Source organism: Andrena cerasifolii, chromosome 9 (assembly GCF_050908995.1).
Source record: "Andrena cerasifolii isolate SP2316 chromosome 9, iyAndCera1_principal, whole genome shotgun sequence".
NCBI lineage: Eukaryota > Metazoa > Arthropoda > Insecta > Hymenoptera > Andrenidae > Andrena > Andrena cerasifolii.
Window position 1 is genome coordinate 15,066,749 of NC_135126.1, and position 22,331 is coordinate 15,089,079.

Sequence of the window (22,331 nt, forward strand, 5' to 3'; positions counted from 1 at the left end):
TTCTTATTTACACAAGAATGTTTGGAATACAAACTTCAGTTAATACACTGCATTTTATAACAATTTCCTCAGAACATAATAGTCGTAAAATTACAGTAATTTCATAATTAATTGAAAATTGTAACACTTTCATTAACCCCCTGGTATGAAGACCAAAACTCAGTGTAGATCACAAAAGGTCAATCGTTTTCTTAAAATTCATTAAAAATCGAAACAATATTCCTTTTCAATACTCAAACTTATCGACACACGTAGGTTGTAATATAAAATAAAGTAACAGTAATTCGATACACAATATTTAAGAAAAATATTCCAAATTAACTATACCATTTCTTGGAAATCATTGCATTGTATATGGAAAGTTTATTTCAATTGTATATATCAATTGTTTCGTGTCGAGTAAGAATTGCGAGGAATGCAACGATACGTAAACAGAAATGTTGCGAGACGAAAAATCGATCGCTCGTGGTTAGTCTTCGTAACGAACGCAGTCGATTGCACGCTGATTAATTAACTAACCGTGGCAATATCGCGCAACAATAACCAAACGCGTCCGCGAGACCGTATATTGCCCGCGTAATAAAAATTTTTACGGAGTTGTTGTTTTAATTCGGATTGGATGACTTTATTTCTCCGCGGTCCACCAGCTACCAGTATGGCGTTCGCAGATAAAGCGGCTCTTTTGTTCCGTTGATACACTGGCCCGTATATGCTGCGGTGTTAAATCGGAAACTGTTATTATTAAACGATTTTATTCAGCTTCGATCTTCTCTTTGTTTGCATGTTTGTATGTTTGTATGTTTGTATGTTTGTATGTTTGTATGTTTGTATGTTGTATGTTTGTATGTATGCTTCAAATCTGGCACCTCAAATTTAACCCACTTCCAAGTATCCAATTGTCTTGAAACTTTGCAGGGGTGCGTAGTTTGGATGACAATACAATATTTTTAAAAAAAAAATTAACCCGTGGGGGTGAAGAAATTACCCAGTCGTCAAGAAATATAACCCATAACCACAAATCCAAACGACTTGATATCAGCCACTCGCATTCTTTACGAAAACGACAAAAAGCCGCTGCGTTCGGGACGCTAGTCGCATCGCGATTACCGAAAATACACAATTTGTCGAGAAATGATCCGTCACGTATGTACGAATAGTAAAACTAAAACTTTGCAGGCATTCGTAGTATATCACCATCGAGATTGTAGTACAAGAAAATAATTATTTTTTAGTTTTTAGTGCATTTTAATTTAGTTTTTACTACATTTTTAATAAAATCGTTTAACATAAATTTTTTTTATATATTTTTTATTTTTACTATTCTGACCCATTTCCCTCGATACCGAACGTGCGCCGTTACCTGTTCACATAGGATCGATTGCGATCAAGCGAATTTTCACTTTTCCATGGTCGGCCCAATCTTCCCTCGATCGCACATTAATTACTTTTTCTCTCGCTGATCCCGTGCTTGTGAAATTGCTCGCGCCACGATCAACAGACACGATAATGTCGCGCTTCACGTGACAGATTGCTAATAAGAATCTTCATGAGAAAGGAAGCCCATACAACACAATTATCATTCTCTTCTCCTAAACAGACGCAACGATCAAACCTCCCACGCGACTCTGACGGATTAAAATATAATGAGAATCTTTAGTCAACTCTCCTCAACTTTCTACACAGCTGAAACGTGTGAATGGGACAGACTCAACAGACGCGCGGCGATCGCGAAGGCTGCATTTCGAAAATAGTTTCGTTGTCAGGGGATTAGAAATTATCATGACGCCGTGGAACCGTTAGCGAAACCACCCGCTCGACCCCTCATCAAACTCGCCCAACACTTGACCGTGTTCGAGACTTGGGTTCACGATTAACAGACGAAGTGCTGAGCCCGCCTATTATTGTTACATCAGTTAAGCAAGCAATTACCCGACATAGTAATAACTACCAACTGCTAATCGCGGTTTACTCAGTCATCCACTTGATACTCCGATGTTGCGAATTGCAGGCATCGAATTCACCGCGCGTTATCGGCGCCTCGAACACGCTGCTACCTCCGGCGATCGAATTAACGCGTCGCCGATACAGAAAACCCGTTATTGGGAAAGTTACTTCAAAATATTGTGCAACGTGTCCTGCATCGGACGTAAGGTGTTCGAAAGCGATCACCTGACAACGGGGCGTTTAAATTTCGATTATCGGGGGTGGAGTATCCATCTTCTACAAGGCCAGACTTTCTCGATTCCACATTTAGACTATTTGGACGGTTTGAGGGGTCACTTTGATCGACCGAAAAATTAAGATATTTTTAAAGATTTTTTGCTGAGTGAATACAACGTATAATGAAATAAATCTTTTTGAATTGTATTAAGCTACTCTTATATTATAAGAAACAATAAAAGGATTTTTTTATTTTGATTTAAATGTTCTTTTATGGTGTCACTATGACATCTGAAAAAGGTATATTCGTAGCGCAGGTGATTTCCTGGCACAAGCGTAGTCTTCTGCAACAAAAAATTCGAAAAGATTCTAAATCTGTATGAGTGTCGCTATTAATAACCGAGAAAGAAGGGTGTTTTGTCGAACTTCTTTTTCAAACCATTTTGTTATTTTTTAGCAAAAATTGTTAACTCAACTGCGGGCGATGGCGACACTCATACAAATTAAGAATCTTTTCGAATTTTTTATTTCAGATAAGCCTCAGTAGGGATGTCACTTGCGCCATGGACATACCTTTTTCTTGAGGTGCTATATCAACGCCATAAAAAAAACATTTATAATGAATTAAACAAATTCTTTTTATTTTATTTTTTTTTGTATAATATAAGAGTAGCTTAATAAATACCAAAAAAGATTTATTTCATTAGATGTTGTATTTACTGAGAAAAAAGTCTTTAAAAATAGCTTAATTTTTCGACCGATCAAAGTGGAATAGCCCCTTAACACTTTGACTGACGTCTGGATGTTTTCAGACCGAGGGATTTGCACGGTGTGCGCGGTTTCGGAGCATTCCGGCGTCGATATTTTCTGGAAAGCATTGTTCGAGTGTCCTGGAATGTTTTCTCGGGGAGAATTAAGCAAAAGTTTCTCGGTAGAAAAGGGGTGATTCTCAAAACCCTGCGCCACTCAAAGTGTTAAAATGTGCGTTACCAGACCCCAGCGGTGTCAAGACCCATAAATATCGTACTCTCGCTCGAATTGTATTGTAAGTTCCTGCGCTCCACCACCCCCAACCCCCAACCCTCTTGGAACGCATTCCGACTTGGAATTTCCAAGTAGTTTTGCTTCTTCGAAACGTCAGATTCACTGTGGCACTTGAACTGTTTAGTCCACGTCACAATAAATTCTCTTGTTAGAATACAGTTGCATAAAGGCTTGTGTCTAACAACAATTGGGCCAAGTTATGCAGAAAGCTGCCAGCCCTCAATGATCTGAAATTTAGTAAATTTAGTTTAAAGATTTTAATTGTTAAGGAAAAGTAGCTTTATTTCTATTGAGTACATTTGATTTCTTATTATTGTTCTACAATGTTTTTTAATGCGTTATTTAACACCGAGTGGTAGAATTAATATTATTTAAAATTTTATGAAGTTTTTGTTTTTTAAGCAGTTTTAATAATTGAATAATGTAAGAGTCCGTGACGCACTCAGGATTCTTGGAGGAGCCGAGTTGAAGGGATAAAAACTAATTTAAAGAATAAAATCTTTAAATAATTTAAAGAATAAAATCCAGTTCTCTTTTCTTTTTACAAAGTTCCTTCTTTGGGGGGTGACAGGACCCCTTGCCCTCCCCCTCTGGGTTGCGCCCCTGGTAAGTTGTTCTATGGGTCGGTAATCTTTTGCAAAATAAATTTTTAACTAATTTCTTGTCATTTTGAGGGTTTGTGTGTCTCTGCGTAATTTGCCCGAATTGAAGCTCGTAGTCAGAGCACCGTTTGTTGCCCGATCCAAAGATACGTAGTTTGTGATTCCGGACTCGAAATTCTATCCCGTATCTCAAGGAATTCGATCTGTAGCCGGTTTCTGGATTCGTAGCACCGTTCAAAGTGTTCGGTGGAGTTCCGTGTCCAAAGTGAAACATGTCGCGAGAAAAGTGTCGCGGAAGTGTTCAAGGCAGCGAAATACGATCCTCTATCGGGGTGAAATGCGTCCCGAGCAGAATTCGAAAACATAAACCACGGCCGACTGGAATCCAGTGTTCTTTCGCGGGCGCAGCGACTCAGAATTTACGATTTTTTTTTTCTCACCAGCGGGATTTACAGTTCCTTTTAATTGGAACACTTTTCTCGTGGAGGAGCTATCTGCGTCTGAGGGACGTCGTTCCAATGTTTCACGCGTGTTCTAAGCTTTTTGCATTCGCGCAGGTGGCCAGCGGTTATCCGAGCATGCGCGCACGTTTGGCACAAGGGAAGTGCGCGATCTTCGGGTCACCGATTTTCTTCAAATTTCGTATGCAGTTAGTGTGCAGTATATGATATCGCAGGCAAGGTATACGATGGACCAAGCATCGAATGTAAATTATTGTTTAGAGCCCCCATGCGTTATCGATTCAAAATAGGATACAACGGAATGGCAATTTTTTTCAACCACGTTGCGAATGAAATACAGCCCTTCGGAAAGCAAAATTCCAGTTTGGAACTTCGTGCAGCGCGAAAATCTGTTTCTCTTGCAGGTGCAAGAATCGGGCGACTGCATTCGGAATAAGTGGTGTTTGAGTTGCGAAATTTGCAAAGTTGTAAACCAGGATTTTGATTTTCGAAGAGCTAAATTTCATTTGCAACATTGTTGAAAAAATTTACATGCAATTCTGTGCGTTTTCGCGAGAAGTTAAATAGCTACTTGCCATATTGTACACTGTCACAAGGCGGCCTATACATATACACTCCTCACATTAATTAAAGGATCACCTGTAGGAATCCGAAAAATAGGAGCAAGTTTACATGGTGATAAGTCTGGCAAAAATAGTCGTATCGATATTTTAAAAATATGGTTTGGAAGCGTGGAATCCCTACTTTCAGCTGCTTTTTTCAGATTTTAGCTGTATTGTTTTTCGGCAAAGTTATAACGATATAAAGAGCATTTGGTCAATTTTAACAAAATTTCTTCAACTTGCGAACGTTCCACGGGGAGTATGAAATTTTTTACACAATTTCCATCTACACCGGCCAAAAGTGGCTACTTTCCTGTGTAAAAAGAGAGTAATAAATTTGTTGTGCGATTTTTTTTAGCCGAGTTATTCAACTTTGAAGCAAAAACCGTTTTTCTTTTTAATTTAGTTACTTCTAGCTACCAAACGAATCATCGTAGAACGCTCATGAAAAAATCAATAAAGCTCTGTCTGAGCTATGACCGCCATGAGGTACGAAGTGTGAAGGGCGAAGTGTGAGCTGTGAAGCATAAACTATGAAGTGTGTAGTATAAACAGTGAAATGTGAGATGTAGTGTGATATGTCTGAAATGTACAAAATGAATTAAAGGGGGAAATAAAAATTTAAACAGTTATTTGAAACTCATGTCGACCAACTGGGTAACCCAAGCGTGTTGCAGCCACTTGTTAGAGCAGAGAACTGTACGATTTCACGAGCACGTTCAATTTAAGTGAAATAAAATATGAACGAATACGATACAGCACGAGGAAACACCATACAGAAGCCCCCGATATTAAACTCGCAAGCGAACTCTCTTTCAACCAGCCCGGTACGTTAATAAGACATTCCATTGTATTACACGCTCTCAGGATCTAAAACCCTCTCTGCCTCTAGACATCCCCGTAAACAGATACCCGGAAAAGCTACCCCGGCTCGGCTGAAAGGAACGCACGTACGCGACGATAAAGAGTTACGACAATTACGATAACAACAACGGCGAGCTGTAATCCCCTTGCCGTTTCTCGGTACGCGGTAATTGAAAGCAATTTATTCCGTATCAGAGAGCTCTCCGGGGTGGCTCGGCCTCGATCGATCCAAGGGACTACGGCTCATGTAAAATTAAAGAGGACACGTCATAAGGGGGCTGCAGGCAGCCTCATAGCCGCGGCGATACTCTCTGCGTCATCGGGGCTCGTGCTGCGTAATCGTGGGAGTGACTCGTCGGGAAACTAGCCGAGGGGCCCCCCCGGTCGGATCGAACGGCTGGAATCCAAGTCCCGATGGCCATCTGTTGACCCCGGCGCGGCCGCGCCCGGCAAAGAAACGAATCACGTAACAATTACCTGGCGCCAATCAGGATGGAAGTGGTCGCGCGCTCCAGGAGCTTGAAGTGCTCCACGTGGCTCTCGTTTCCCAGGAACCGCTGGCCAATCACCTCGCCTGAAACAGACCAAACGAAAGGGAGACGTTGAGAAAGTTGCCCGATCAGACGCTCCTCCAGTGCCCCCGTAACCAACCGTTCCCCATAACCGTCGTGCACGCTGCCTACTGTCCAACGTGCGCTGCTCGTCACCGTAGCCAACTGCTCAGAATCGCGCGGTAATGGCCGACGATAAATCGCCTCCGTAATCATTATACGCGAGAGCCACGATTACCCACCACGATAACGATCGAACGGTGACTAACGCCACGGAGGAGCTGAATATAGTCCTGACTCCGTTCGTGTCACCGCCATTGCGACAGGGAACGGTACCGCTCCCCTTTTCCATCGTAGCAGGCTTTGTCGTCGCGAGGAAAATCGCGGCAGAGGATAATCTCGAGGGGTAGCGGGTCCTTGACCATCGCGCAAGTCAGACAGCCTCCGAGGCGAGAGGCACAGCGATCTTCATCGCCCTCTGAAGCGGTTGATCGTTACGTAGAGATATAGTTAGCTGGCGGGTGTATAGCGGAGTTGTGAGTTCTGTGCCAAAGTAAAGGTGAGGGTCGGTGTAAACGAAGTGACAGAAGTATGAGGAGATAACGACCCGCAGCCTCAATCAGAGCCGCTACATCAGTCGGCGCTGTTCCTTGATGGTTTAATTCACGACCTCGTTACGCCTTTCCCAGCTACTACACCTCAGCGCTCGCTACGTCCATTTCAGAGGAGCCATCTTAACCGAGACCACTTTCTTACAAATCTCCGTTCAACCACTGATTCCTACGTATACCTGCTTCGTCCTACCTCCTAAGATCCTCGCATCTGACAATAACGCATGCTCTGCTAGGCGAAGCCTTACCGATGGGTCCATTGCATGTACGCTAGCTGGCCCAGGACGAAACGCACACCTTCAGTTCCTTCCCAACTCCAACCCTAACCTCGGTTACCTGTACCCGGTTACCTCGCTAGCGCGCTCGCTGCGTTCTACGTCCATGAATGGATTTTGCTCATATACACCGTGACTCGCGTGGCACCCACGCGTGCAGATTTACGCGTCGGATACGCGTCCGCGTGGGCGTATCAACGGCGGCGCAGCGGCGCAGCGGCGCAGCGGCGCGTCTCAAAATGGAAGAGTAACTTGTTACGAGCTGGCCAGATAAGGGGTAGGGGGCGAGGGAACGGGACGGCCGGCGGAGAGGATAAGACTGATGCCGTGAAAAAGGCACCGCGGAGAAGCTAGATGGTGGAACGTGGCTGTGCGACGGGACACGGGAGCGACAGAGACGGCGGATGCGGTAAAAAGTTCACGGGATAGAAGGAGTGAGGATCGAAGTGAAGCGGGAACAATTGTAAGGTGCAGAGGGGCTGCGAAAATCGGTTATGAGGAAGAAGAACAGCGGGGGAACGACGCCTGGTGGCCGGGAATAAAGGAAAAGGGGAACGGAAGGGGGTGGAAAAATGGGAGCCGTCGGTGGACGAGCAGGCGGAAAGATACAGAACGCCGAACAGAAGAAGGGAAAGTAAGGCGGAGTCGGGTGGGACAAAAAAATAGCGACCAAGAAAAAGAGAAGGGAAGAAGCGCCAGGGGGAGGAAGAGGAGCACGCGTAAGAGAGTGCAAGAGAGCGTCTCTCAGCCTTCAGTCGGTGATAAAGCGCTGTGCCTACTTTGTGGCGGCTCTCTTTCCTCCTCGATTCTCCCCCATTCTCCCTCTTTGCAGCCATCCCACGAGCGCGGGGGCGCCCGTTGCTCGCGACTGCAGCCACTATGCCGCTTCTTGCGCTACGTTTTACGATTCCCTTCCCCGCGACGGTTCTCTTGCAGGCCTGCCTCTCAGCCTGCGCCCCGAGCCCGTATCTGGCGCACGCCGAGTCGCGCGATTCACTCCTGTCCTTTCTTTCTCCCCCGCCCCGCCCCGCCGCCAGCCACCCTCTATCGCGGTTATTCACGTTATGCTTTTTCATCCGCGCGTCTACAAACGGCGACCGCAATAAAGCCCACGCTCCGGGGACCAGCCAAGGGCCGCAGCGGAAATGGGGGAGGCAGGAGGGGCGAAAAAGAGGCTCGAGTAGAGTATTCATCCGTGCTCATCCGATTTGTAGCAGTCATTCTCTGAATTGGGAAACTGGATGGCTACGATCCTCGACCGTTCTGCGCTCGACACTTCCCCCCAGTGGAGATTCTCGAGTGAGGTCTCGAGCGAGGATCGTCGCGAGGGCTGGTGAACGTGCGAGCTTGAGTAATTGAGCGGTAACGAATTTATGAGTTTTAAGGGCTCCCCAGCCGGATCGTCGAGAGCGGACGTATTTACGCTGCGGAGGTAAGAAGTGGCGAAATGGATCGCGCAGGGTTCAGCGTGCTTTGATATTTTCGAGGGTGTAGGGAGGAGCGATTGGTGGCTACAGTGATTACTGCTATCAAAAACTTTTGGGGATATTTCTGCGATATGAATTGCAACTGTACGGGTCATTTACACACGGTTTGGGGGTGTGTCAGATACTTGTGGTTGTAACAGCGATTTAAGGGATTAGACTAGCGAGACGGGTAAAAAAGCCTTTTTTCGATCACAAATTGTGGAAAAAGTATAATATATACACACAGTGGTGGACGAAAGAAAGTTTATAACCTTTAAAATCGGATAACATTTTTAGAATTGGTCCAAACGACGTGAGTTTTTTTAGAAGCTAGAAGGATTAGTTTGCTAAGTGATGTGTTTTGCCGTTTTGAAAAAAATGCAATTAATCGGAATAGCAAAAACAATAGTAAATGTCGTTTTTTAAACCTTTCTGACCAATTGCATTTTTTTTTAAATGACGAAACACGTCACTTAACAAACAAAAGCTTCTAGCTTCTCAAAAAAAGAAACTCATGTCGTTTGGACCAGTTGTAAAGAAGTTATGCGATTTTAAAAGTTGTAAACTTCCTTTCGTCCGCCACTGTATATATGCCAGCGTTCTACAGTCGTCTGATGTGTAGGCGTTTCTTCTGCGGTTTTGCAGAGACTGCAAAACAAACGGAGGTTTGGATCGACTTAAAATTTGTACTGCATGTTCAAAATATATTCCTTTCTGCCCTGATCCTCAACATTAAAGTGTAGAAACTCTAGTTTCTGAGATACAAAAGAAACAGCCATATGTGCACCCCGAAAATCGGCATTTAGGTATCGTAAAAATCGCCTTCTCACAGTCGTTATTTTAATAATTTTGGTTAAATGCTTTTTTCCGAGTTCCACACCAAAATTACAGGTTCTAGGAGAAACATATTCCAAGGAAACCGTTGTACCTTTATTTTTAAGCTCAATATCAGTGCAAAACCAAATATGTACACGTTTTCTAAAACAGTGTAAAATAGATATGTAAACTAAAAGAATAGTTTTTTACTCTACGTGGTAGAGTAATAATACTACGTAGTAATAAACATTGTGTAAAAGGAAAAGCCCGTGCTTGCTTTCAACTTGTAATTAATTCGTAAAAGGTACTTGATTCTCGAGCGATTTGATTGCCTACTCCCCTGAAGTGTAACTGTACTGATGCACATGTAAGAATTATTTACGTCGCGTTGCAGTAAGCCATTGATGCTAACATTCACATTGATATTCACTATACCGCCGTGTTAATGCGAACATACACAGAAACGTAGCACCAATCACAAATTGGTACTCGAAGGAAGGTTTAAAAAGCAAAGAATGTGAAACCCCATGACATTAAAAAAGCACCCGAATTAGCTACGCAATTGCCAAGGTGATAAATAAACTCCATTATCTATACGAAAATCTTTTTTTCAACTTCCTATCAACAACCGCCCTGTATCCACCGAAAAATAATAAAAGCTCATAGCCAAATCTTCGATTTCTTTTAATTCATCGTACGCCCCCTTTGAAACCGCAGCGTTTAACCGATTCAAAATGGTTATCCAACCATTTTCCCCAAAATATCGTCAGAGGCGAAAGGCGTTTCAAATTCCCCCACGTAAAAACCGCCGGTCCAGAATCACTAAACGCAATGACTTTTGGTTTAGCGAATCCGACGAGCCCTTTATCCCTGCGTGCAGAGGCCGGCGCGAAAGCATTCGCCGACGCTGGTCCATTCATTCGGTCACGATCGGTGTTTCACAGATGCGTTTCCAGCTCTCTCTGGAGCTTTCCGCGCGCGTAAACGTATTTCACGATACGTTGATCCCTGCGCTTACTCGCATCGCGACTCGACTTTGTATAAAAACCTCGCCCTTCAAATAATACAAGCAAAATGCAGAAAGGGGTGGTTGGAAGGGATTGCGGAAAAGTTGCGTTTGATTACGGCTTGCCAAGTTGATGGGCTTTTGCGGCCCCTCCTCGTTCCCAACATCGCGAATGTAATCCTTACAGTGCCGCCGCCTTTAATGTCTCCCTCAGTTCGAGTAATTAACGAATCAGCGCCCGTTTCATCCCTTAATCCGATCGGATTGTGCTGTTTGGCGCAACGTCCCCGCTACGCCGGCAAAGCAAAAATGGCGGGATGCAATTACGGGCTTTCATAGCGAAACAGCTTCCCTAGCCTCGACACGCGTGTGTATAAATCAAGGAGCGGAGAAAACTTATAATAACGTTGAAAAGTTTCGAACCGCCCCGAGGATTTCAAATAACTCGAGGGGCTCTTAGTAACTAAGAAAAATCCAGGTAGCTCGATTGTCCCGGTAGTTTGGTAAACACTGGTGTTGAAGATTCTAGATTCTAGAGGGAGAAGGTAATAAACCTCCCGAAGAACGGCGTCCAAGTAACTCAAATACGCCACAACTTACGCGACTCACCAAATAGAAGACTGAAGAGGTGGCTGGCGTTTATTGCAAATGCTCGGCAAGCTTTCGTAGAAGAACGGGATTGATATCAACGGGCGTCGAAGGCCGACGTTCGCGTGGAGCGGACACCCCAGAGCCATTTTATGGCCTCGATGCAGCTTGCGAAGAGTACGGGTACATGGGTGTATATACGCGCGTGTACGTCCCAGCCAGCAGGCAATTTCCATATATTACAATGAGAACAGAGTTTCATAGAATTTACTGAATGGGTGATTACAGCGGGCGTACGTCAGCTATTAATTATTCTAATCAGACGTCCCTTCAAGATGAACGGTCATCTTAATTATCCGCTGATGTTTCCATAATTTCACGCTGCGCTGAGAAAACGTCGCACCCTTCAAGCAGCTTCATTACACCCGTGTCGGGGAAGTACTATCCGACGGTGCTGGTCCAATTAACTTCCCATGAAATTCGACCAATTTACAGCAGTGCTTGTAACGAACGTCCCTATAAATTTTCATACGCGAACTGGCCCCGACAGATCCTTCAAATTTTCAAACGCTCATGTCCAGCCCGAGTGGGATGTTTGTATAGCTGATTGCATCATTTGCAGATCGGATTGCGAGCAGTACATTCGTTCACCGTAGAGACTGGTCGGGGTGTCCTTTAGCAAAGAAGGAAAGGAAGAAGGCTGAACGTCGCTGAGGAATTTCCCGTTGCTCTATGGGCTAGTTACAGGTGCAACAGTGCTACGTAGAAGCACAGAAACGGACCGTTAGTTGCGGTAAGTTTCCGTGCGCCGTCCGAGCACAATGGCCGTGGCAGTAGCTGCTGTAGAAGAAGCTGCTCCGATGTCAACGTCGCCATTGTAATCAGCGGTTTTTCGTTGTTTTCTGGCCTCCGAGAGAATCATAGCCGAGGACAGTTGTTCGAGCGGTCGTCTAATTTGTTTCGGTCACGAGAGCTCGTAAAAGAGACTAATATCCTTACGGCGGGATTATAAATCGCGCCGGGGGACGTTCTTTCACAGTTTTTAGGACCATCGCGCGAAATCATCGACCAGAGTAACGGGCGAATTTCAGCCAAAAAACACAACCCGCTTTGTGATTTACTGTTCCGCGCGGAACATTATCCCCTTGATTTTTTTTTCTCTTGCTTCAGCGCCGAGCTGGCTACTCAATATACCTATGAGTGATGAAAATGCGAGCAGTGCATTTTCTGTGGTTTACAGTGAACTGCAAATTTAATTCTGGAAAATTTACAATGCTAGATTGCTGTTTTAGATAGTACTCCTTTCGTACTGCTCGTGAGATGGAAGCACTTAGAATTTAGGCGTAAAGTCGAATTTGTACAGTGCTTTCTGTGATATTCTGTGTGCAAGATATATTATATAGGTATATTATTATTATTATTATTATAGAAAACACTGTAGATAAGTGCCAAAAATTCAAATTCTATATTATAGTATTACCATTGGCATACAGAACATTTTCCAATGAAAAAACTTTTTTTTTTAATTTGGCACTTACAAGGACTCTTCAAATACGTTTTATGTTACGTAGATATTCAATATAAATGTTAGTAAATCAAGTACAGAATACAGTTTTTTATCCTAAACATAACTTCTGTAAAACTTTTCAAAATATAAGAATACATATAATATATAAATCCCTGGGGGTTTTAAGCAACGTATTGTATATTGGAGCAAGATTTGTTTTATGGCAAGATCACAATTTTATTAAATATGTAAATAGGGGCACAGCTCGATGTATGAGGGAAATGCGGATGAAGGTATGGTTTGCTTGAAACATTTCGATCTGTAATCAAAGATCCACTCGTATTTTTCAGCTGACACGTGGGGAACCGCGTTTGATTAACAGGAAAAGCCTCCCATTCTTTTTCACGACAATACTAGGTCGCTCATTTCAGTATTGACACTACCAAAACTGAATGTCCAGCAGAAAATTCTATTCTATTATCTGATATTCTTGTGTCCTAGATTTATCTCCTGTCTTTTCTGGCATAAACGATTTCTTAACAGGAGCTGGCAGCTACAGAAATGTCTCCCTTAGAACAGTACAAGTCCCCGACTTCAGAATTTTATACTTTGATGTAGAAGGAAGAATATTTCAATCTAAAGAAGTTGGTTCATTCAAGGAACGAAGTGCCTTTAACTCGATGCAAGTAGAACAAAAAGAATATTTTACCAAGTTATTTTGTAAGTCTTCTACAACTTCGTCTAAGTAAATTTTAATGCAGAAAGACGCCATCTTTTCAAATAATTTCCGCCAGTTTTGGATTAGTTTTACCAACGTCCGTTCCACAGAAAGTACTTACTTCGTTTTGCAATAACTATTTCAGTGTCCATTTTGATGCATCTGGATCGTTAAAGTTTTCGTATTTTGGAATATTAAATAGTAATTTCTGTGGGGATGGAGCGAAGCTTTCCACTTTAATTCTATCAATCTTAACAGAGTTGAACCTGGTAAATTTACTGCACGTGGAAGTATGCGATACAATTCCATTAAGTGAAAGTAGCCCGCGATGAACGATACTGAACACACAATTTCCTTCGGATGCAATCTTTCATATTCATAGTATTAAAAGTATCCTTTCTGCCATCTTCTTCTTCATACAATCTGCTACACTCTCGTTCAAGTACAGGCCAAATTTCGAGCATGCTAACAAGGAACTCCATAACTCTGCAAACGATTTCCTCAGCTCCACTCGCGAAAGTTTCCCAAGCTTTGAGACTTTCACAATTTTTCGCACCAGATGAATGCAACATCGCGACATCCCCTCATATTTACCAAATAGAACCTATTCTAACTAATACCCCCACTGCTTCAAACTCTATACAAACACTCGGCCCCTTGTAGCGGCCAAGAAGTAACTTTAATCACAATGCAAATCTAAATACAAATTTTTCCACTGTTCGGAAATAATACAATTCCAATTAACTACCAATAAAACTTTACAGCAGCAACAATTACGAAGATACTAGAATACAAGAGTTCATTAACTATATTAAACGCTTCAAAAGCTTCCATTAAATTCGAATCCATGTATAAACACACCTTGTCCCTTACAATACTTTCGAAGAATGCGAATCCAAATATTTTAATACAAACTTCACGATGTTAAGCTATATCTCGCGCACTCCGCGCCCCTAAGTACACCAATCCCAACCCCAAAAGCCAAACACTCCTCTTTACCCTTCCGCGCCAGGGAACGGCAGCAGGAGTTATTAAACGCCGGCGGAAGATCGTTGAGCCACGCGCTATCGAAATCCACCATCGACCCCGATTCACTGGGGCGTAGTGGTTGAATAAGACTTCCGCCAGGTCCCACAACACGGCAATTTCCGTTTCCCCCCGGTCGATCCAAACAATCTCACTCGAAATGACAATGTCGCTGAATTTACGCCGGCGCTCGCATATTTACAGCGTGTCCGCGGGAACGCGCCCGCCAAGGAACGACGGGAACGCGATCGCGCGACGGTGGAACGCGAACGGCGTATCCAGGTGAAAACGAGCGAAACTTTCTAAACCATTTGCAAGCGGCTATCCTCCTCTGCGGCCACCGCATGCCTTGCCTCCGTTAATTTCGCCAGCGTTGTTCTTTACGAGCGACCAATGCATATGGATGCGGTTGCCCGGCTATGAGCGCGACTCTAGCACGGCGGGTACGCGATACACGCGCGCCGTCTGCGGCCGCAGCGGCGTGTATAGGCGGGGCACGGCACGCGCCAACTCTTACAACGTAATTTCTTATTCCCGCCGTGGCCGCCGCCTCTCATCGGCACGCGACCGATGCGGATAGCAATCGATCTTTCCCGCAGGAATACGTAACGCGTTCATCCTCTCTCGATCGCCGAGGACAACTTGTCCCCCACACACGTCCTAAGCAAATCTTCCCGCCAACCCTCTCGCTTTCCACGCGCCGCACGTTGGCAAGGATTGGGACGGGTTCATCGGTGGAGGCTGCTGTGACACGGTGGGCTAATTAAACTGATTGTTACCGCAATGGGGGTGGATGCTTCAACAGCTCTGATAGGGGTTTCAAGGAATTGAGGAGGCTTGAATCGAGAGTCGTTGGAAATTCGAGTTGTCAAGGGATAGATGTGGCGTTTAGTTGCGGAGGAAACTGCTTTGTGAGGCAACTAATAGAAAGCTGTACTAATTCTTGTGAAGTTTGTTAAAGATTCAAATGGAATTTGCATATTTTAGTTTTCCTACCCTTCGCGAAGTCGCCATTCGCCTCGCAGAAATTTTTATGAAGGTTTTACCAAACGAGGTTATAAGATATTCTAAAAAATGTTTTTTGCTTTTATTAATGCACTCGTTAGGGGAAAAATTGATTCGTAATTGGACTCGCTGTCGCATCATCCTTTAATATAATTTTTTGAAACACGGGTTTTTTCATCTGCACATTTATGCGTAAAATTACCCGGGCTTTTGCACTGTTTCGTTCAAATGTGCACCAGTCATCGTGGTTTTGGTGTTCTTTTGCTGCTACAGAGGAAAAATGTATAACCGACGTATAATCGATATAATATGCGGCAGCCATTGATTTAAATTTCAAGAATTTTTTTTATGCATCAAGACCGAAAATATGAAACAAATGTTTTTCATACCCTAACGCGTGTATTAATGAAAGCCAAAAATATTTTTTAGAATATGTTATAGCTTCTGTTTGTAAACCATTCATAAAAATCACCTATTTTTCGATAGTTTTGACATATGGGTTCCCTTAAGAATCCAGTGTCCACTTCGCGAGGAAACCGCGAAAGACGAGTGGCTAAATAGAAGAGTAACATTCCCCAAAGTCTCGCCGACTGAAATACCCTCAGAACTCGATACTCCCGCAAGACGAGGTTGGCGCGTGACTATGTAGCATCGACCACACCTTCGCGATTGTTTCATTGATTATTAATTTCCCCGGGCAGGGCGCGTTTTTACCCCTCGTGGAGGAAGGGTAATGGAGCGCCCCAACGGTCCCCTTTGAATTTTTCATCCGCGTTTCGAGCTTGTCGCGCCCGCCAGCCACGCGATCCAGCTCGCCGAGGACAAGTTCGGTTTAAGTAGTTTGCTTCGATCGAGTTATCCAACGCCCCGCTTCACATTAATCACGCGTCATTTTAACCGCGTTTGAAATGCATCGCGTTAACCGAACTCCGAGTCAACTTGCCCTCGCGCCGCTTCGTTCGATGGTTATTCAGGATCGGCGAAACTTCGATGCGCGATAGAGCGTTGCCGCGTTTATCCGCGTCATCGAGTTACGCTGTCATTAAATTAACGAGACTCGTTTACGTCTCTTGTGACGTTTCGCGGGCGAGAAGACGTCGCAACACGCGACAGTTCCGCGGGGGAAATAAAATTTCTCGCAATCTGCAACTTCAATGAATTTGAATACACGCTTCGTTCTGACCCCGTATTCCTTGAACCGGGGAAATTTTGTTTAGAGATCTATTTAAGGGGGTACACCCGTTTGAACCCTCGGAAAATGTGTACATTTTGTGGATTCTTTTACAAATCAACGGCTTGATGAAGATTTCCTGATTTTTTTTTACTATCTTTGCATAGTATTATACACTACTTTAAAAAAAAAGTTTCAGTTAAAAAACTATTGTTTTTCGGAAGTTATGCATACATATCCGAAAGTCTCTCAATTCTAGACGGCTAAACGGTGAGTCTGAAAACAGCTGTATGTCGTGTCACAAATTTTACAGGGGTTGAAACAGTTCCGAAAATGACTGCTTCAAAGTATTATATATCGGTTCTGACTGAAACACAGTTATGAAGAACCGACATTTTAAATAACTGTTATAGAGAACCGAATTTTCTGACTATATCAATTTCGGCTACAGTTCTACAAAACCAATATTATAACGGTTCCATAACGGTTATATATCAGTTTTATACGAGTGAAATATATATCGGTTACGTATCGCACGTTTCAAAATATTTACAAACAATGTGATACTTTTTTAATAGAAAATCTATTTCTTTATAAGTTATTTCATCGCTGAGCCCTTCTATTTGGAGTCTCTTTTCTCAAAACTTCATTCGATGCAGAAAGAACCGAAATGAAAGGCAGCATCTGTAAATTATGTATTGAAAAGGGAGACTGCAGGTTGAGAGGCTCAGCGATGAAGGATCTTGTAAACAAACGCGAAAATCGATTCTTTGGCTCGAGGGGTTTAAGACCAACGGGCCAGAGTCACTTGTATTCCTGAGCCAGTGGCGAGCATTTCGAATTTAATACAAAAAGAATTATATTTCACGAGACATTGTGTTCTGTTAAAAAAGTTAATAATCTTCATAATTAATATTAAATTAGTAGTAAGTTTGTATATATTAGAAAAGTTATTGTTGTTAGTGTTAGCAATGCTATAAATTAAGTGTTAAATTAATATTAGAGCTAGTGCCCCAGCCCATAGCGAGAGTTTACTGTATAACCAATATATAACCGTTTTGGAACCGATATAATATCGGTTCTGAAACCAGAACCGAAACCGATATAGGCCAGAACGATTTTCACTCGTAACAGTTTCAAGATTAATTCGGGTTTTATAACTGCTTCGAAAACCGAAACCGATATCATAACTGTTTTCAAATCCTGCTATTTTATTAATCATGTAAAGTTCACATTGAAGAATGAAACCTTTTCCTTTCCAACAGACTCACACTTTGCCTCCCAGCAAGTATTCCTACCCAATCTCAACCTTTCAACCAGTCGATGGCCTACTCGAATTCCAACACCATTCAGCGCACCACAGTTCAACCCCCGGTTTTAAAGTCAGCTCAGTACCACTAAAATACACCAGCAGCGGCGCACCTCCAATAACTATACTCTAACAGACTTTTCCTTCAACGAACTGGTCACTCGATTCACGTATCCATCACACACAACGTCCCGTTAAAACGTTGAATACCATTCCCCGCCCGCGCAAACAGCTCGCAAGGCTTCATTACTCGCTCGAACGTAGACGTTCCAGCCGCGCGTATATCGGGGGCGCGCCTCCGTCTGCCAGATGGCGCAGCGAGCGATCTAACCCGCGCTCCTTTCGCAATACCGATTGTACGTGCTGCGGAGACGACTGCGGCGTGATTCGAATGGCTCGGCTAATGTCACGAGGCCACGTGCTCACCGGTGGCTTCGGCTCCCGTGACCGAATCCCCCGCATCTCATCGCGTTCCGCGGCCAGCGCCCGCCAATTTTTATAACCGATTCCCGCGCCTAATAAGATCGCGCATAATTCCACCCCGTTATTTCACTTAAGCCACTAAATACGAGATCTACCCGCTTGCTCGCATTTACATTTATATTGGCTTATTATGCCGCGCGACCACGTTACTCAACTCGGTGGCCGCACCGCCGTGCCGTCGCCTTTTTTTCCTTCCCACCTCAGACCCCGCCGCCGCCATGCCCCGTGCGCGGCGCTAAATGTATGCCAGCTCCTAAGAGCTTACCGGCCGGAAGCGCGGAAGATGAAATTTACTCAGCACTCTCGATCGCCCCTAATATTCACCGGGCGTCTGGCCTCTGGCGGAACTCGAACCCCCGACGCGGAGACGGTGCTCCGGAGTTGATTCGGCTGGCGGACGTGCGGGGCCTATCTGCCGATCTGCTGCCGCGGTAATTAAGTCAAACAAAGGAAAGCGTGACGATCGATTCCACCGTCTACAACCGACAAAATGTCACGTCGCCTGCCCTTCCCAGACGCCCCCTGTCTTTCTCGCCACCGTGCCGCGGCATCCAGGCGTCCCGCCGCTTCAATTTGCTCCGTCACTTTCCCTGACCACTTCTCCTCTTTCACCCGCCCTCCTTTCTCCCTCGCAATTTATTCCCTCCCCCGCCGACACGTACACACCTGTGCCTTACTCTCGCGAGCCATCTTGTTTGCCCGTACGTGCCCTATCTCCGGCAGAGTCACGGGTGAAGGGATTGTCGTTGTTGCTGGAGCCTGTTAACGCCAGATATCGGGCTTGCAGATAGGATTCGTCGGGGACGAGGCAACGCTTCACGGAGCGAAACGGAATTCAAGGCCCCGAGCTCCTGGCGCGGTAAAAATGAAGGCATTCGCGGCATTCCGTGCACGCGGAACTCGTACCGCAGATACGGCTAGGAAAACTTCCTACTTATGTAAGGACACAGGTTGCGCGCGCTCGCGCCCCGTCATCCGCCTCTGACGTGGCTGCGGGAAGACAGGGATTCTGATTCGGTTGCTCAGAGGGATTAGATCATTCACTCCGCGAGAGTATGGTTTAGTGGGATGTCCAGTTGCTTGGAGGCTTCAGTGGTTAGTCAGCATTAACTAGTGGCATTGTTAACGGAAGGCTGGAAATATTGCAGTGGCGGTCGAGGAAGAACTTGAAGATTAACAACGAAGACGCATCAATTGGACAAGATATATAATGGTTCGTCGATGCTCGATCGACAGCCAGTGTACTCCAGAGCGATTTCAAAATGACTGCACCGTGGCGAGAGCAGTTATAACGCTCTTCTACTTTAACTTTCCAAACGCACGGAGTCCTTGAAACAATTAAGAAAACCCGCTGACAGTCAGTGACTAGAATACGTGTATTATTTCCAGTTAATTTCCTACGTTTCCTTTGCGCGCGAACGCCACGAACATCGAGTCCCCGTTAGATTTAGATTAAGAAGCTGCCGGAGCGTTAAGTTTCCGCCAGGCTATCGGATGGCGGTGTACAATTAGGAATGGTAAACGAGTGGAAGGAAAAGGTGACGATGAAGAAAACCGGGGGAACTGTGAGGGGTCTTTAAAAGCGGGGCTGAAGTAAAAGGGACGGAGCGCAAAGGTTGGCCTGACGAGGGTAAAAAGAATGAAAGCGTCTTTGGTAGGCACTCAGGGCGACGTGGAGGTAGGTCATGCCCTCGCTCCTCGCCTCGCACGCTGGATAAATGAGCTTCCGTGGCGGTTCGATTCCATTAACAATAAATATCTGTCGCCCCGTCGAGATGTAAAGCAGCCTAGCGCGGGTTAATGCTCGCTGGCGCGTAAATAACGCAAGTTACTCAAAGTTCTTCGGCCGGCCCTAGCGCAATGTTAGAAATTCCGCGCGAGTACCTACCGAACTTGGATAACGTTGCACGTTCGAATGGCAACCGTTAAGACTTCGATTAGACTGTCTCCCTTAATTTCGACGGCACGAAGCATCCTTCTCCCTCAAGCTCGAGCTTCGTTAAGGGGGCGCGTTTTGCAAGGGGATCGTGGGGAATAATTACGGAAGGAGTAAACGTACACTCCATGAGTAGTGGGATAGTTATACGTAGAATATTCAATAAACGCGGTAAATCATCATAAAGTAAGTTTACTAACTGTTCTTAATTAATATTATCCAGAGTGATATTTTACAGTATGAGGAGTTTGTGCATACTTACATTGCCGTTCTTGTATTAGAACACTAGTCTGCGTAGAATATTTGTGAAAACCGTTGCAAATTTATTGAAGAACTCTAACGAATTTTACTTGATTTGGTATTTTAAATTAAAACTGGAAAAGGAACGCAGTGAAATGTATTCAATCTGTACCAAACGTTACATTTGTGCAAATGCAGCTAATGTCGGAATACTTATGGAAACGAGTGTACGTTTACTTTAGAAAGTAGTTTATGAATTACTGATAATTAAAGGGGGATTTTTGTATAAGAGCCCTCGAAATTTATGATTTTTTTTTTTAAACTATTGTTGATATTGCATTAAACTCTTTTGGGATATAAGGAGGCATCTTTAAACTTGTAGAATTTTTTTGTGTCGATCCTTCTTATTACTTATTAATTATTGTGGAATCGTGTGATTCCAAAAAGAAGAAAATTTTCTTAAAATTGATTAATTTAATTTTAGATTTCATTTATAATACTTGTTTCGTCGATATAAAGAATAATATGAAAAATTTGTCTAAGGAAAAAACTTACTTTTTCTTTCAAACGCTATAACTTTCATTTTTTCATTTTGTTTCTTTAAAGTGGACCAACCTCAGCGTAAACTATCTAACTTTAAAAAACTTCTATTTCTTTGCAATCGGATGACTGTGATAGGTGCTACACAGCCCGCCAACAGGAGTTACGCCGTCGAAGAGGTGGACAAGATTCCACAATAATTAATAAATAATAGGAAGGCTCGACATAAAAAAAATATTTTCTGCTAGCTTCAAGATGCCTCCCTACATCTCAAAACAGTTTAATCCAATATGACAACAGTTTTTAAAAAAACAATCTGAAATATCAGTTACTTTAGGGGCTGTTGGACGAGAATCCCCCTTAAACCACATCGGGTATAAAAAAAAATCAATGAGATAGAATAGTATATAACAGAATAAGAATCTGAAAAAGTGTCATGGCATTGCTTGGTGACGTGCCAATTATAACAATCGTTATTTTCGCACGTAACGATCATAAAGCGAATTTAACGCTAGCTGTATACAAGAGAGTTTTAACACCAAGGATGTTGAAAGGACCAACAAGAGTATCTCCGACGTAGAATGATCTTCGACCAAGAATCAGCACACCAGGAGTACCGAAATCGTATTTTCGGTATGGCAAATAAATCAGACCTGTTGCCACATGATCCTATTAACGTTAAGTACCGAGATTTATTACTCTATCTGTATCGAGGCGGCAGAAAGGACAGAGAGGTGTTTCGGCTGTGGCATGCACAAACAGTGTCGTGATCCATTAAACTCTTGCACGTGGTGCACCGTCGAGTACAGTGTTTTCGTCCCTCCGTCCTCCAACATCGACCGAGCACTTTTAATATGCTCCATTTCGAGGATGCATCGTTGAACGGCAATTTCAATTACTGCTCGACAGGTTTCGCGTCTCGAATACAATAATGCGAATCACCGCCGTCGATAATTACGAAAATGGTAAACGGAGTGGTGCCCCCACTTCTTTCTTAATCCACTACAATCATCCGCGCTGCCCAAACAATCGGAACGCTTATAACGCTCGCTCCCGTTCGGTATAATAGCATTTAAGGTGATTATCCGATTAACTAAACTTTCTTTGATAATTGCGCCACCTGAAAATCAAGCGCCTCCCACGCTCCAGCAATCGCGAATTCTATCGATGATAATTTCGAGAGTGCAAGGTAAACGCTCCCATTAACGAGACTCCTCTCTTTACTGACCAATTAGCTTCATATTTTTAATAGGTGATTGTGTTGAGCAAAGTGGTGAAAAACTGAAAGCTCAGAATACTTTAGCAACCTATGTATTATTAATTTCGTTAATAGTTCTTTAAGTGAAAAGT

General features: G+C 43.8%; 1 protein-coding gene across 2 annotated transcripts in view; it reads right to left on the minus strand.

Annotated features, from left to right (window-relative positions):
* Nucleotides 1-22,331, minus strand: part of LOC143373454 (semaphorin-1A) — a 446,461-nt gene that overhangs the window by 271,769 nt on the left and 152,361 nt on the right. For both annotated transcript variants that reach the window (XM_076820736.1, XM_076820735.1), the window contains exon 3: nucleotides 6,211-6,307. In XM_076820736.1, the coding sequence (XP_076676851.1) occupies nucleotides 6,211-6,307 (97 nt within the window). The remainder of the gene's footprint in view (nucleotides 1-6,210; nucleotides 6,308-22,331) is intronic.